The sequence below is a fragment of the Myotis myotis genome, unplaced genomic scaffold (assembly GCF_014108235.1).
Source record: "Myotis myotis isolate mMyoMyo1 unplaced genomic scaffold, mMyoMyo1.p scaffold_m19_p_14, whole genome shotgun sequence".
In the NCBI taxonomy this organism is placed as follows: Eukaryota; Metazoa; Chordata; class Mammalia; order Chiroptera; family Vespertilionidae; genus Myotis; species Myotis myotis.
The window spans coordinates 41,080,801-41,097,184 of NW_023416318.1; the positions used below are offsets into that span (position 1 = coordinate 41,080,801).

General features: G+C 52.5%; 1 protein-coding gene across 1 annotated transcript in view; it reads left to right on the forward strand.

The window, feature by feature from the left end:
• GALNT14 (polypeptide N-acetylgalactosaminyltransferase 14) overlaps positions 1–15,855 on the forward strand; it is a 184,372-nt gene extending 168,517 nt beyond the window's left edge. Inside the window, exons 11-15 of the mRNA XM_036335562.1 lie at positions 1,291–1,383; positions 4,996–5,079; positions 5,765–5,909; positions 14,110–14,229; positions 15,325–15,855. Coding sequence (XP_036191455.1) covers positions 1,291–1,383; positions 4,996–5,079; positions 5,765–5,909; positions 14,110–14,229; positions 15,325–15,483 — 601 coding nt within the window. The 3' untranslated portion in view covers positions 15,484–15,855. The remainder of the gene's footprint in view (positions 1–1,290; positions 1,384–4,995; positions 5,080–5,764; positions 5,910–14,109; positions 14,230–15,324) is intronic.
• The last annotated feature ends 529 nt before the right edge of the window (positions 15,856–16,384 follow it).

The following is a 16,384-nucleotide window of genomic DNA, read 5'->3' on the forward strand; positions in this document are numbered from 1 at the left end:
CCTGGACCCTGGCCAGTGGCATCCTGCATGCCACCAGCGGGTCATTCAGGGGTTAGAGGAATGAGGTACAGTGTCTCATGAGCAGCTTCCGGTTGGCTGATGGTTCGGCCAGTGGAAGGGTCAATAAGACAAGAACTGCCTTCAGAGCCCCAAGAACTGGGCTGCGTGTGCATGACTCCTTTCAGGCCCATCAGCCTGAATGGAAGGGCTCGCCACAGCCCCCTGTTGAATGCCTGTGCTCCAAATAGAACCAGGAATCTGGAGGAGCACCCCGTCTTTCGTGAGCCCCAAGTTCACTGCCGAGGGCCTCCGCAGGGGCTGCTCCCCACAGTGCCCCTGGCATCCGGTTGTCTTCTGATGAGCTGTTTCTGTGCCCCGGGCTTCTTCCCGGTGTCCCTGCCTCTTTGACCGCTGAATGATGACATTCTCAGTGCCTCTGTCCCTCTCTGACTTCTTTCTGTGTCCTTTAGGGTCAGACTCAGAGCAAATACCTCATTTTAAAAATAACCTAAGAGTGCTCTAGCAAAATGTCTGAGATGGCTTGATTACTTAATTCTTTACACCTGCAAGCAGCTAGTTGCTTGGACAACAGGGAGACCTTGGCGAGCTGGGGCCTCCCCACACCCCCTGTGCAAAGCGGGAGCACCTGGAGCAGGACCGGGGAGGCCGGGGCAAGGTGGCGGCGCGGCCCTGCTCTTTCCTCCTGGCTACTGGCGCCATGTGATGTGCCGGGCTGTCCTGGCTCTTTTCTTCCTATGGTTTCTTTTTTGAGAGTCACAGAAGTTCAGTTTCTGGGTAATTTTCGGTTCCATATCTTTTGGGGAAGAGTTTGTCATTACTACGAACACCTGATGTCTTGGGGTGAAGGTACCATTGGAGACTGGGTGGGACGGGGCTGGGCTCAGCACCCTGGGAAGAGTAGAGTTGCTGCACCATGGTGGCCCCCGCCTGGGTGATGCTACCAACTTGCTCACATGTGTGCATTTAAAATATATATACTGTATATTTTGTATATAATTTCAGAGAGGAAGGAAGAGGGTGAGAGAGAGAAATAGAATCATCAATGAGAAAGAGATTCATTGATCAGCTGCCTCCTGCATGCCCCACACTGGGGATCAAGCCCACAACCCGGGCATATGCCCAGACCGGGAACAGAACCGTGACCTCCTGGTTCATAGGTTGATGCTCAACCACTAAGCCATGCCGGCTGGGCCATGCGTGTGTGTTTTAACTGGATATGTCCCAGGTCCTCTCAGGTAGCACCTCCCTGACACCCCCTATCCTCCCCAGGAACACCAAGCGGACAGCTGAAGTGTGGATGGATGAATACAAGCAGTACTTTTATGCTGCCCGGCCGTTCGCCCTGGAGAGGCCCTTCGGAGAGTAAGTGTCCCTCCGGTTGACTTGTGCCGAGTTAAGAGCCCCAGCTCACAGGCCCGAGGCGAGCGGGTGCTGACAGGCCTTCACTGAGCTGGTCAGCCACTAAGCCCGCCCAGCCCCAGGCTGTGGGGCTCTCCCTTCACAGCCTCTGGTTCCTGCTGGGTTCTGGGCGGGCAGGGCTCAGGCAGCGCCTGTGGAATGACTGTCTGGCAACCCTGACCACCAGCTCCGTGGGTGGGCTCTCCTTGTCCAGTGGACTGATATTCCCAGGTTTTCACAGAAAGGTAGGATTTGGGACTAAACTGCCTCGGTACCTGTAGGTCGGAGTGCCTGCCTCCTGGTGCTTCGTCACCCAAGCCTAACTCCTCCTCCTCCCTGGTGCTGCTGACATGACACTCCGTAGCATCAGTCTCAGGAGGCCCTCGCTATGCCTACTGGTCCCCCTTTTTCCTGGCCAGCGTTCTCCCTCCAGATCCATTTAAACCTTCTCCGTTCTCCCCAGCTGCCAAGTCCACACTCTCCTGTCAATCACAGTAGATGACACCTTCTCTTTTATAGATGGAATAGATGCTATCAACTTCCCAGGACACACCAACCTATCCACTTCACTGTATCTGCACCATCCTTCTCTATCTCTTTCCTCTCCAAGGACAAGGTGTGTCTCCTGCGGTGGCGGGCCAGCCCTCCACCGACACTCCAGACGCACCTTTCATTCCTGCATTCATTTATAAATCAACATTTATCGAGTTCCCACGGCCTGGATTCATCTCCGCCTGCCTCCTGGCTCAGAGCTTATCAAACTTTAATGTGCACACAGACCTCAGGGGGATCTTGTTGAAATGTGCATGATGGTTCGGTGGGGCTGCATTTCGGATAAGCTCCCAGGTGGCTCTGGGGGGCTGGTCAGAGGACCTCAACTCAGGAGCGAAGTTCTAGGGCGATAAAACCCAAAATAGCCCCCACATTGCAATCCCCGGGGGAGCTTCAAAACCTGATGCCTCCACTCCACTCACAGAGAGTTGATTTAGTCTGGGGTGTGGCCTGGGCTGTGGAATATTTTAAAGGCCCCCCCCATCCCTCTTGGTGATTCTAATGTGCAGACTGTGTGGGAACCACTGCTCTAGGGGACTTTGCCCTCCATGTGTCTCAACTCTCACCTCTTCTCTGCTGCATGGTTCCTGTCAGCATTTGAACTTATTCAGCGTTTTACATCTTCAAAATAAAAGGAAAAGGAAGCCCAACCAGTGTGTCTTAGTGGTTGGTTGACCATCGACCAGGAAGTCACGGTTTGATTCCTGGTCAGGGCACATGCCTGGGTTGGGGGCTTGATCCCCAGTAGTGGGCATGCAGGAGGCAGCTGATCAATGATTCTCTCTCATCATTGATGTTTCCATCTCTCTATTCCTCTCCCTTCCTCTCTGAAATCAATAAAAATGTTTTGTTTTGTTTTTTAAAGAAAAGGAAAAAGGACAAAGAAAACTCTATAAAAACTCTCCTTCAATCCAACTTGGCTCAGTACCTACACCCTGTCCTCTGCTCCTTCAGAGCCAAGCTTTGCCACTCAGCTGCCTGCATTCGCTGTCCACTGCGCCCCCTCTGTGATCTGAGGCCTTGCCCCTCCCCTGTCCTCTTGCTTGCTCCCACCTGGCTCACCCATGACTCCTTGGACCCCATACCATCTCTGTGTTATCCCATTAGTTTGAGTCTCCTCCACCCCACCCCCTCTCAGCCCAGTGCACTGCTGATCTCTGGATTTCTATAAATACTGTCTTGGCTTTTGTCTGCTGCTCGGGCTCTACCTTCTCCATCTCGTTTGCAGCCTCAGTTTTCTCTTGTCACCCTTATATGTTGGTCTTCCCTGAGGATCTGTCATAAGCCTTCTTCTTCCTGCACATTCTCTCTGGCGTCAGCCACCACTTGTATACTGCTGCTGCTCACGTCTGTTCCTAAGCCCGGACCTCTCCTCTGCGCTCCGGTCCCTTAGACCCAAGTCTCAATGGGACGTCTCCACCTGGATGTCTTCCAGACTCCTCCAACTCAAGTTCCAACTGAACTCACCCAACTTTGTGCCTAAACTTGCTCCTCATCCCATAATCCCCATCTCAGTGAATGCTCTTCTTTACATCCTTTTGCCCAAGTCTGAAATCTGGGTGTCAGCCTCCACTCCTCCCTCTCCCCTCACATCCAGGCAGTCACCAGGTCATGATAACACTGCCTCATTGACACCCAGACACCCAGGTGCCTGCTAAACACAAAATATTCAGCACTTAAAAAAAAATCCATTCCTGTTCCCATGTTGCTTAGAGCCTGGTGAGGAAATGTGGTTAGTGCTATGTAAGAAGTCCTGGTGCCAAGAGAGTGGTCTTAGGGGCAGCAGGCATAGCTGGGACAGAGCAGGGCCAGTCTGTATGGATGCCCGGGAGGGACAAGATGGAAATGTCCCTTTAGTACTTGGATGTAAGGGATTGGTGCAGATGGAGAGAAGTGGAGGGACTTGCACCTGTCACTTCTCTCCATTCCCAAACCCTACTTTTATACCTGAAATCATGGTCAGCACCCGTGCTTCTGCAACTGCCTCCTAACTGCTCTCCCTGCCTCCAGCTTTGCCCCATCAGACACACTCGCCATCAGTAGGACGCTCTTAAAGTACAAACATCACATCATGCTCTGCTCAGAACCCATCAGTTGCATCATTGCCCTTAAAATAAAGTCCCACCCACCTCCTCCACAGAGCCTCTCCTCACAAGACATGATATGGTCTATATCTTCATCTCTCATCCCACTCATTTCCCCTCTTCCATCCCCCCTCACATACATTTGCACACACACATATGTTCACCTCCTACAGAACTGCTTCTGCCCACAGAACTAGCTCACTTTTTTACATGCATTTCTCTCTCTCTCTCTGCTAGTCCCCTGCCTCTACGAGGGCTCCTGCCCCACCCTCTTTCTGCTTTGTCTAGATAACACCCACTTTTCCTTCAGTGTCATCATGTTCACCTCCACTGACCTGACAAGCAGAGGCACACTCTGAGTTTCTCCCACAGCCTCTGCGTGCTCACCTACGTCCACATAGGGTGGGGATCACTCAATTCATTACCTTTCTCTCATGCTCAAAAGCTCATCATTAGATCCCACATTGGGCACAATGCCTGGCACATAGTAGGTGCTCAAGAAATAGTTGGTGAACAAATACATGGCAAGGCCCCAGAACCAGCCAAAGAAGAGGATTCTTTGAGGCTGGAGCAGTGGAGGTTGGTATTTCGACTGCAGAATCCTAAAAGGGATTTGTGAGTAACTAGACTCAGAGGTGCGATGGTGAATTATTACAACACACCGAATGTCCTCGTAGCCTTGCTTTTAATGAAAAGCCAGAACACCCCCAAAATCCATTTTCAAGTTAAAGCACAAGTCCTTGGTGTCGTTACTGCACCACTGTGAGCTATTGCTCAGTGTTTCCATAGCGCTGTCTGGAGCTCTAGAAATCTCTCAGTTCATTTTTCCAGTGCCCCCCCAGAGCGATGTGGGCGCCGAGCATGGGCACAGGGTGTGCCATGTGCCTCCCAGCCCAGCCCCTGTCTCTGACAAAGCGTGTTTCATCCTCTCTGCCCCCAGCATTGAGAGCAGATTGGACCTGAGGAGGAAACTACGGTGCCAGAGCTTCAAGTGGTACCTGGAGAATGTCTACCCAGAACTCAGGTATCTGCCCTACTGTGTGAGCCTTTGTGGCTGCAAAGAGAGGCCCTCGCTGATTCGGTCTGGATAAGGGACGGCCTGTGGCCAGCGGGGTGTATGTATATAGAAAAATCCAATTAGCTCCCCTTTATCCTGCAAATCAGCAGAGGAGTGATATTAACCAGTAGCATGAGGGACTGAGGTTAACAAGGACCAGTGTTTCTCAATGGCTGGGGTCTGAGCCCTGGGTGTGACTTGAAGATGTAGAATTCGAAGGTTGGCTCCATTCCAGCTCCATCTGACCTTTGGCTCTGGGGTCTTTCCTGGCTAACTTATTCCTGGGGGTATCCTCTCCCCTAGCAGAGTTCAGGGCAAAATGCCCTGCCATTCTCTAAGCCAGTGGTTCTCAACCTTCCTAATGCCACAACACTCTAATACAGTTCCTCATGTTGTGGTGACCCCCAATTTCATTGTTACAAATTGAACATAATTAAAGCATAGTGACTAATCACAAAACAATATGTAATTATATATGTGTTTTCCGATGGTCTTAGGCGACCCCTGTGAAAGGGTCGTTCGACCCCCAAAGGGGTCGCGACCCACAGGTTGAGAACCGCTGCTCTAAACACTGCCCCCACCTCTTCACTGCTAGTTAGTGTTCAAGTCCCAAGAGCAGCAGATTCCCACTTCTCCTGTGGCTTTCCCCTAGAGTCCCCAAGGATTCCTCCATCCAGAAGGGCCCTATCCGACAGCGCCAGAAGTGCCTGGAGTCTCAACGGCAGAAAAACCAGGAGGTCTCCAACCTCAAGTTAAGGCCCTGTGTCAAGATCAAAGGCGAGGATGCAAAGTCCCAGGTGAGTCACTGGCTGGGGATTCGAGAGCTTGTGCCTCTGTCGCCTGCTTTTATGTGACACCACGTGTCCAGTTATACCCAGAGCCCAGCAGCGGAGCAGGAGAAGTATGTGCCCCTCACTCTGGGGCGGGGTTCACTCTGCCGGGTTCCATGGAATTTCTCTGAAAGATGCCTTACCAGGCAGCATCGTGCCCATAGGGAATTGCCATTCAGTGAGCAGTTGAATGAGGATGTCATTGGTGCCCAACCTGCTGGCAGTAAATGTGGGCCGGGTCAGGCAGGGTGGGTGGGACAGCTACTCCGGAATATGAAATGCAAACAGAAAAGCATGCCGCTGGGTGGCACTGCTCCAGCCTGGGGTGCCTGCTCTGCGAATCACTGCTCCAGGAGGTGACGTCAGCTTTGCTAAAGCTATTGGCATCCTCTGCCACACCCGCCTCTGAGCAGGGCCTTGTTCATCCCCATCCTGCCCTCACCAGGCCTGGGGCGCTGCCTCCTGCTTCCCCCAGGTCTGGAGGAACCACATCGCCCCTTATCACAAAGGTTTTCTGGTGCCTTAGTGATTCATCAACATAGCACCTCTATGTCCTGTGGGCCAGTGCACTCCCTCTCCCCCCGATGCTAGAATGGCCTTTTAAAGGTCACTGACAAATACATGGCCCACTTCAACCTCTGTACCATTTGCCTGCTGGATGCACTAAAGTACACCCATCTCGCAAGTGTCCCTCCTGGCTCTGGGGGCTCTGTGATCCAGATTCTCCCACATTTCCATTCTCCCTGTCTCTGTGTTCTTTGCTGGTTCCTCTCTCCAACTCTCATGCCATTACGGTGAGTATTCACCACGGATCTCAGGTCACTGTTCCTTTCTATAAGTGGTTTCTTGGAGATTTTCTCCATGCTTCCAGCTTTGGAAACCTCCTCTGTTTCAGTGATTTCACAAATTCTGTATCTTCATCCATCTATGAACCCATTCACTCACTCAGCAAACATCTACTTCTCTGCGAACTGTGATGATGCAGAAATGAAAGGCTAGGTTGCAGGCCTCCGTGGCCCCTCAAGGGATCTGATGCACAAAGAAGCAAGCAAGCAAGCAGCCATTCTCATACGAACTGTGTCCTGGATAGAGTTTTGTCCAGATGGTATTCAACGTATGCACGAGAATCAGGGACATCTTCCCAGAGGACTTGCACTTGAGCTGCATCCTGCGAGATGAGGGGCTCTGTCATTCCAGTCCTGCACACCTGCCTTGGCTTCCTCATGCCTGGTCAGCATTCCTCAGTGTCAGCATTGTGGACATTTGGGACTAGATAATTCTTTGTGGTTGGGTTGTCCTGTGTTCTGTCGGCTGTCTAGCAGCATCCCTGGCCTCTGCCCACAAAACTGCCCCAGTTGGGAACCACTGTGTTAGATGACAACCATAGCCTCCAGTCCTTGCCCTTCGTCCCCCATCCGGCATGCTATCGCCTCATCCTTGCTCCCCATCTCTCTGCAGCCTTCAGTGGCTCCCCATTGCCTACCACAAAAATCCACATTCTTGGTCTGGCCTTTGAAGCATCTCACCACCAGCCTCCACTTGCCCTGACTTTTCTAAGAACCATCTCTCTGCTCCATCAGGGCACGGGAGGGGCTGCCCGAGTCACCCAGGAAAGGAAGCAGAGGTGTCGGTTTTGCTCTGGGTGGAGGGCTGGCTGGAAATGGCACAATTTGCTCAAGTGGCATTTTGTAAAATGTTTTGAGTAGGTGACACACACCCCTCTCTTCTGAATCGTGTGTGGGCACTGCTCGTGGGGATCCCAACAGCCAGGATGCTGCGTGCCCCCGTCCCTGGGATGGGAGTTTTCCCGTCTGTGTCCAGCTAAGCGGAGGCTTTTCAGTACTCAATGTCTTTGGCTACATACGGAAGTGGGAGGTGGAGTTCTTTGGGTCTCGGGGAGAGGTCCCTGGTCACCTGGCCCTGGGAGAGGTTGCCAGGACTTTATTGGACCAGAGGGTCATAGTATTTATCTCAGCTGACTTTGGGAAAATGGAGGTGGGGGGTGGGGAAGGCTCATCTGTGGGAAACTAAGGGTTATCATAGTAACAGTCTTCCGAGTGAGCAGCATTCTTTCCTAGACAATAGTGCCAAGCTGTCTCTCGGCTTTGGAGAGAACTGCTGGGTTTGCATAGCAGCAGGGTGAGTTAAGGATAACGGAAGAACACGCTGAGATGGAAGGATGTGCAGTCTGCTCCAACTGATGACACGGGGTGCCCCTGGGACTCCGGCCATCAGACTGCGCGCTGGGCTGCAAGGTGGGGCCACGGAGGATTAGACACAGCCTCTCCTAGAGGGGCCCATGGCCAGCAGCGGCACTGGGTGCAAGGCCAAGCATTCTGAATCCACCTGAGACTGATGCAAGTCCACATGACTATTTCAGCTAGCATAGTTCCCCAACCATGTGTGCGCGTGTGTGTGCATGTGTGGCGTATACACCTTTAAAACTTACGTTACCTCTCTCTCTTTCAGTGTCTGCTGCTCCTTTCTACATAAACTCAGGCCTGTCTTTCTGGCTCCCACCCCTTCTGCTAATGCATCATGGCATCAGGGTTCTGTCCGCTTCCCCCTGCCTTGCCTCTTCCCTCCTCCGTCTCTACTTGCCCTGCCTCTGGGCCTGTCCAAAGGGAGTCAGTCTGCTTCTCAGCCCTTCACATGACTCAGACGTCCTCTTTCCTGCTCCCACCTTTTCTGTCTCTGAGAGGCCCTATAAAGTAGGTACAGTAGTCCCCATTACCCACGGTCTCATTTTTCCATGGTTTCAGGTACTGTGGTCTAAAAATACTAAATGGAAAGTTCCAGAAAGAAACAACCCATACGTTTTAAGTTGTGCATGGTTCTAAGTAGCATGATAAAATCTAGGGCCTCGTCCCAGACGTGAACCATCCCTTTGTCCAGCATAGCACACCGTACATGCTCCCCACCCAGTGGCCACCCAGCAGCCCTCTTGGTGATCGGATACCCTATCTCGGTATCACAGTGCTTGTGTTCAGTGATCTTTATTTTACTTAATAATGGCCCCAAGGCATAAGAGTAGTGATGCTGCAATTTGGAAATGCCAAGGAGAAGCCATAAAGTGCTTCCTTTAAGTGCAAAGGTGTGTATGTGTATGAAAAAAACATAGTATATATAGGGTCCAGTTTTTAGGCATCCACTGAGGTCCTGGAATGTATCCTCCGAGAGAAGGGGGGACTGTGGTATTACTGTTATCTTCATCTTACAGGTGATGAAGCCCAGGGCTTGGAGAGATTAGCCAAGGTTACACGCTAGGAAGTGATGAAGGTGGCTTTGGGAAATCTGGCCAGTGTGCCCTGGGCACTTTGCTATTGCAACTGTTGCCAGAGTCATGGCTGGTTCTGGAACCTTTTTATTCCAATTTCATCATGGAGGATGCCTGTCCCCAAGATCCTCTTCCAGGTTGTAAATATTAAAGCTATAAATCAGCTCCACTTTGACAGGAGACAGCTGGCAAAATTCTTCTTCTGGGCCAGTTCCCAATGGCAGCCCCTCTGAGGAGGGAAACAACACTCACACCCCATGTTAGGACTGGGAGGGGCAGACCAGAGAGCAGGGAACCTTGCTGGGAACTGGGCAGTGTAAGGCATCGAGGCCCACACTCGGGGGCTCCACACCAGACCAGGGGACACACATGGTGCTGGCTTCCAGCCTAGACAACCCCCCTTTTCTTCCCATCCCTGGCTCTGTCCCCCATGGTGAACTCCTAGCCTGCATGTCTATGCTTAGTCACTGTCCTCTAAATGGTCCCCCTTGGATCTGAGTGTGTGCAAGGGACACAGTCCACCTCGGGAGGACTGACCCATGCAGGTCCTGAAGTCAGACTCGGGCCACGTGGGTGAGGGATTCGGGGTCCTACACATCTGAGGTGAAAGAGCACCAGATTGTGGGAGCCAAGAGCTCTGAGTCCTGCTCCCATCTGGCCACTCATTGGCCAGGTGGCGTGTGGCGAGGCCCGTGGGTTTCCTCGTTACTGCAAGGAACTACCAGACCATATCTGTCCTCTGCTCTGATGCTGGCTGTGTCCCTGCTTCCCCTCAGCCCCACTCGTCCTTCACCCGCCTCACCTCCCTGTCGGGGCTGGCTTGTCGACCTTGGGAGCAAATGTGTAATCGGGGTGTGTATTGAAAATGTGGGCAAACCGGCGCCTTGGTTAGAAGGCAAGAGAAATCCATCGTCAGTTTGTAATCGTGTGAAGCCCAAGGCGCCTCCAGGTTGAGAAGCTTTCTCTTGACTTTATTGGATTCCCTGGAAGGAAGACCCATGCACCAATCTAGTTGCTATCCCAACGTAAAGAAAGGGAAACCGCATAAATTAAAAAATTCTGAGTGTGTTCTTTTACCTGGATCCCAGCCATTTAGGCTACTGGCTGGTGGCAGCTGAATACCCTGGGTGGGTGAGATGGAGATAAAGGCTCTTCCCCCAAACCTGGATTCATATTGGCTCCTGGAGGGGAGTCTGCCTGTGGGACAGGTTGCCAGCATGTCACCTCCCCTGCCCGATGCCACCCTTTCTCCCTGAGTTTTCTCAGTACACCTTGCGAGTGGCCCCTTCCCAGCCGCCTCTCCATCTTTCCCGGGAGGCAAAGAAAGGCAGTTTTCTACAGGAAAACCTCTAGGGCCCTCTCTCTCCCTGTTGGCTTCCTCCATCATCTCAGTAACTAGCACTGGCTCTGAGGCCAGCACCCTCTGCACACGGAGATGTATTTACCCGTTTGTTCCTCACAATGACCTTCTGCAGTAGGGATGATTGTATCTTCATTTTCCACATGAGGGAACGAGATGCAGAATTAAGAAACTTGCCCAAGTTCACAGGGTTGATGAGCGGGTGAGCCAGGGTTCCAGCCCGGCAGTCGGCACATCTGGATGCTCCTTCAGGGATCCGGGTGCAGCGAAAGGTCCGCTGAACTAAAGTTTCACTTGAAGCCACTTGTTCGTTCTAGACTCCTTGTCTGAAAAGCTTCGAGGGCGTGTTTGCTGGTCGATTGTGCTGCCCAGTGTGAGCTTAGAGACTCGAGGCCAACAGTGGCCCTGGTTACTCAGCTCAGATCCCATCTTACCAAGGAGGTCCCATGTTCACGGTCTACCCCGGGGTCTGCTTCCGGCATTGCCCGGAGTAACACTGACCTCAGTAGTGGACGTTCTTCCTTTCAGTTGTACCTTCCTCCCAGGCGTAGGTGTTGGTGATGAAATAGACAAGAATGTGAGCGCCTGGGACTGACAGGTCCCGTGAGTGAGCTGTTTTGGCCGTCTCGCCACAGCCTGACTGGCAGCGCTGCCCCTGGCTTTCCGTGTTTCTTCTCAGTGGTTCACTCTTTCCCACACAGAAGGAGTTTTGAATGGGAAACTCGCCACCATCAGTACATGCTCTGGGCTTCTGCCTTAATGGAAACACAGCCCCCTAACTCTGTTTCTCCATCCAGTGCAAGACAGTAGGCCCCAGGCTGGGGAGGCCTGTTTCATACCAGCTTTTACAGCTGCAGCCAGATACGCATTTGCTAGAGAAGCCTGCCCACTGCCTGGCGGTCTCTTCTCTCTCCCATTGCAGCGGCTGTCTCCAGGGACTTCTGAGCACAGGGGGCCTCAAAGCTGTCCAGCCTGGACCATCCTCTCCCCATCACCAGTCCCCTCTTCCTGGGGAGAGCTCCCTTCTCCTCAGCCGCTTACCAGCCTGTTCCAAAGGGAACAAGGCCACCCATGCCGCCTCCAGGATGGCATCTGGGTTTCCTTCCATGGGTTTGACTGTGCCTGTGTGCACTGGAAGTGGGGGCTTCGACTTAGCCAGTCCCCCAAATAGAGCCATCAGCAGAGGCCCAGCACTTACAGATCGAGGCCAGACCAATCTGAGCAACCGCTGTGGCCTTCCTGAGTCCATTTCTGATTCCGGGACTTGCTTAATAAACCCGTTCATCACCGGCCATTCTGGGAAGGAAGTCTGCAGGGTGGGAATTGGAAACCCCCCTCCTCACTCCCTGCCCCCGCTCCTGTGTCCTAGCACCCCCCACCCCTCGAATCTCCTCTCTTGCAGATGTGGCCATCGAGCCGTGTTCCTCTGGGAAATTCAGAGGCTGAATTATTTCAATGCCAGTAAAGCACCAACTAATGGAAAGTCCACTTAGTGAAAAGGCTTCGATCCCTGTCTGTGGGAGTCTTGAGGTGGCATCCCAGGGGTATACCCTATGCCAGGGGTGGGCAACCTTTTTGTGAGTGTGTGCCAAAGCCAGCAAAATCTCTGACTCAAAATTCTTCTGTGTGCCAACCCTAATTTTTTGAGAACATGTTACACTTACTTGATATCTCTTAAGATATACGTATGTGAAGAACCTTGAAGAAATAATAAAATTCATTCGAGCGACAAAAACAGTATATGATGATGAAAAATACGTTTATTTTTTAATGTATACATGTTATGTAAAATTATTTATTTATCTAAGATGCACCTACACTGAATTTATCTGAAAAATAAAAAAGTCGATATTAAGAAAAAAATTGTAAATGGAAGATTATAAGAGAGGGTTTCGAGTGCCAGCAAAAGTTACTGGCATGCCATGTTTGGCACACGTGCCAGGGGTTGCCCACCCCTGCCCTATACACTCCCTCCCAAAAGGTGTTTGTGTTTAGGGTGTCTCAGATGTTAAAAGAACCACCCCCACTCCACCTGCCTCCACTCCATCCCTAGCACTTCCAGTTTTCCAAGCCACTAGGATATTAAAAAAAAGAAATGCCAAAATGGGCTTTCAGAAATTAGGGTACAGTTTTTAAGTGTTTGTTGTTGACCCAGTTAATCCTTTTCATGTGAAAAGTACAAAGCCAGTGTCTGGTGGCGATCACCAGATAATTGCAGGGTTATCATTAAAATGCTAAGGCATAGCTCTGAGGTGGGGTCAAGGGACAGAGGATAACCCTTATCTTTCCACTTCGGTGACTGTGTTTAGCCTCATTTCCAGACGCTAGCAGAAGGCTAGAGGTGAGGTGGGCCCAGGTAAATGACTCCCTGGCGGTCCTACCCTGGCTGGGCCCCGGGCGCTTCTCTCCTTTCCTAACAGAGCAAGGAATTCTCTGGGTCAACACCCAGGACCTGGTCCCACCTTCTAGATCAACTCCAGACGTCTAGGACCCTGAATCCCTCACCCAAGGCCCGAGTCTGATTTCAGGACCTGCGTGGATCTCACCCCTGGGCCGGTCCTCCCGAGGTGGACTGTGTCCCTCGCACACACCCAGACCCAAGGGGGACCATTTAGAGGACAGTGACCAAGCATGGACATGTAGCTCCCCTCGGGGCATCCAATCCAGGAATCATCTTCGCCCCGTGATGAAGGCAAAGGGCAGATCTCCCCACTTACCAGCCTGGGCAAAACCTCCGGGAGGTTCACCTTTTGGCATTACTATGCCGGCCCCTTCGCCCCCTGGTGTAAGAACTGGGAAGTGTGTGGGCTCTCGGGGCAGTCAGCTGCTCTCTGATCTCTGGCACTTGGAGGAAATACGTGAGGAGCATCCCTGGTAACGACCCCCTTCTCCTTTGTCATCAGAGCTCTGCTTGCCCGTCCGCTTCCTCAACTTCTCTCCCTGCAGCCGCTCGGGCGCCGGGGATCTATGCTGCTGGGTGCCGGAGCACATGCAGCCTCTTGGAATAATTTTATTTCTCAGGACTTTCCTCTTTCCCACTGGGCTCCTCTTCCACTGCCTCCCTTGGGTTGCTTTGTTCCTTTGTCTCTCCGTCTGCCTCCTGTTCCCAGGACCCTGGTTTAGACTCCCTTTCAGAGAAGAAGGGAGATTCTAAAGACAGCTGGGGGGTGACCTGCCAGGTAGCTGCTAGAACTTTCCAGTGTGAGGAACAGAAACCTATCCACACAGAACCTGGAGACCATGCAGCTCAGCTGGGCTCGGGTGTTGTTCGGCCCCTCCCAGAAGTGGCCTGTACGCCCCGGCCGGTCCCCCCATGGGGTGTAGGGATGGAGACTGCACTGGGGATGTGACCTAAGAGTTTCTGGCTCTTTGGTAGCATGTTCTAAGGTGACCTTTGATGGACGATTGATTCCTGTCCAGCCCCGGGTACTTTTTACCAAACCATCCTGTCGCACGTAAGCACGGTGGTATCCCACCAGTGGTGGCTTCCAAGGATCCTCACGTGACACTTCCTGGCCTCTTCCCTCCAGATCTGGGCCTTCACGTACACCCAGCAGATCATCCAGGAAGAGCTGTGCCTCTCCGTCATCACCTTCTTCCCCGGCGCCCCAGTGGTTCTTGTCCTTTGCAAGAATGGAGATGACAAACAGGTAAGTGCACAGTGCCTGCCCCGGTGGGTAGGTCTAAGAGGGAGTGTTGGTAAGAAGGGGTCCTTGTGGCTGGGAGAGGGACAAAATGCTGCCTCTGATGCCTCCGTGGTGCCAGCCGCCATGGCCAACTTGGCACGTGAAAGTCTGTTGACCTCGTTGGGCTGCAGCGTGCATGTGTGTCTTGTACTATCCTGTCTTGCTCTGATGCCTTCCTGGGAGCCCAAGCAGGAGAGGACCAGGACAAAGCCTTCAGGGCCACAAGGATGAGCAAGGCTCAGACTTTCCGGGGCCTTGGACTCAGGCAGGATGTCCACCAAGTTCCTAGCACTCCCAGTACTATGTGCCATGTGTGCAAGTCCTCCAGCTGCCGGGTGCTGGCCTCACCCAGTTCCCACCAGGGAAACAGATTCCAATGCCCGTTTTATGTCTCACTGACTGTGTGACCCATGGCAGGTTACTGGGTCTCTCTGAGCTTCAGTTCCTTCCTCTGTGAGATGGAACTGATGCCCACCACACGGGGTAGCTGTTTAGAGAAATTATCTGAGATGGTGATCTCCCAATACATATCCATTCCCTCCCTGCTTGTCCTTCAAGGTGGGAAGCAGCAACCTGAGACGCGCCCCCCCCCCCATTGGCCCCCATGTGCTGAAGCACTTTGAAGGAGCAGAGGTTTCCAGGCTGCCCTGGAACCCCACCCCTCCTGCATCGCCATCCCCCTCACTCCCCTGTCCCCGTGACCATGCAGACACCCACGCGGATCATTTCGTTGGTTGCTCCTGTGACTAACTTGCTTCGCATTTTCTAGCTTATTGCTTGGAAGGTTATTCCCTTCTAATGAGTTTTCCTAGCAAACATATTGATTTTGCTTTACTTTTTTTTTTTATCTGATTAAAAAAACAACAATAATACCTGGCAAGGCAATTAGTTGCAGTTTTATTTCTCCATGAGACCGTGAAGTCAGGTCTCGAGGTGACCCTAGCCTTTTAAATCAGAAATTAAGCATTTCTGATTCTGCGGGAACTCCTCGTATTATTGATAGGACCCGGCCTTCGCCAGAGAATCCTGGCTCATCCTCTCTCCTCTCCGTCTTCTCAGCAATGGACCAAGACTGGCTCCCGCATCGAGCACATGGCCTCTCACCTCTGCCTAGACACAGACTTGTTTGGTGACAGCACTGAGAACGACAGGGAAGTCGTTGTCAACCCGTGCGAGTCCTCACTCATGAGCCAGCACTGGGACATGGAGAGCCATTGAGGATCCATGCCAGAACCAGCGGGGCCGTGGCGTGGCACTTCCCCGATGAGAAGCAGACTGGAGATCAGGCTGCAAGCAACCCATGATTATTGCAGACGCCCTGAGCTGGGAGGTGGAGGCACAGCCCCCCAGGGCAGGAGCGGATGTCTCAGGGAGGATGGAGGAAAAGCTTGCAAGCCACACGTTCTCAATGCCACGAAGTTCCAGTCCTGGCCCGGTCTGCCCCTGAATGGTGTCTGGCGACAGAGATGTGATGGGAAATGTTAATGTGTTTTCTCTTCCTTACGCAAGAGGCCAGAGAGAAAAGCCTTCTTGTCACAAGGCCAGGGCTAAATTGAAAGCTGAGGAGTGGAGGTGGTTTTGAAACAAATAAATGAACCTTAGCAGTTGTCTGTGTATCTCTTACTTTGTTTCTCCTTACATTAGCTCAGGGCTGGGCCAAGTTCTCCATCAAGTGGGCGCCCGGGGGTCTGGGGTCTTGCGGCAGGTGGGCAAAGCAGAGAGCAGAGAACAGGGCGGTGGGAGACCTGGGCTGCTACTGACTGGCTGTGTGACCTTAAGAAGACCTGTCACGTCTCCGGCCCTTCATTTCCTGTTGTGTCAGGTTTGGTAGTAGGAGCTCATCGGTGGTTCTTACCCAGGGATACCTGGCCTGTCTCATCTGGGAAAATTGCATCTATTCAGGGCTCTAGGTTCCGCCTGCGGAGATCCCGCTTCAGTAGGTCCAGGGTCGGGTCCAGGCTCCTCAGCTGAGCCCCATTCCTGTCACAGGTTGGAATCACTGTCCTATGGCTCCGTGGGCCCTGATCGTCTGCAGCCACAATGTAAAGGATTCTTTCTCTAATCAATTCCGGTGTGCTCTGTGTCTGGTGGTTGTCCAATCTTATTAACTAGTGTTTAA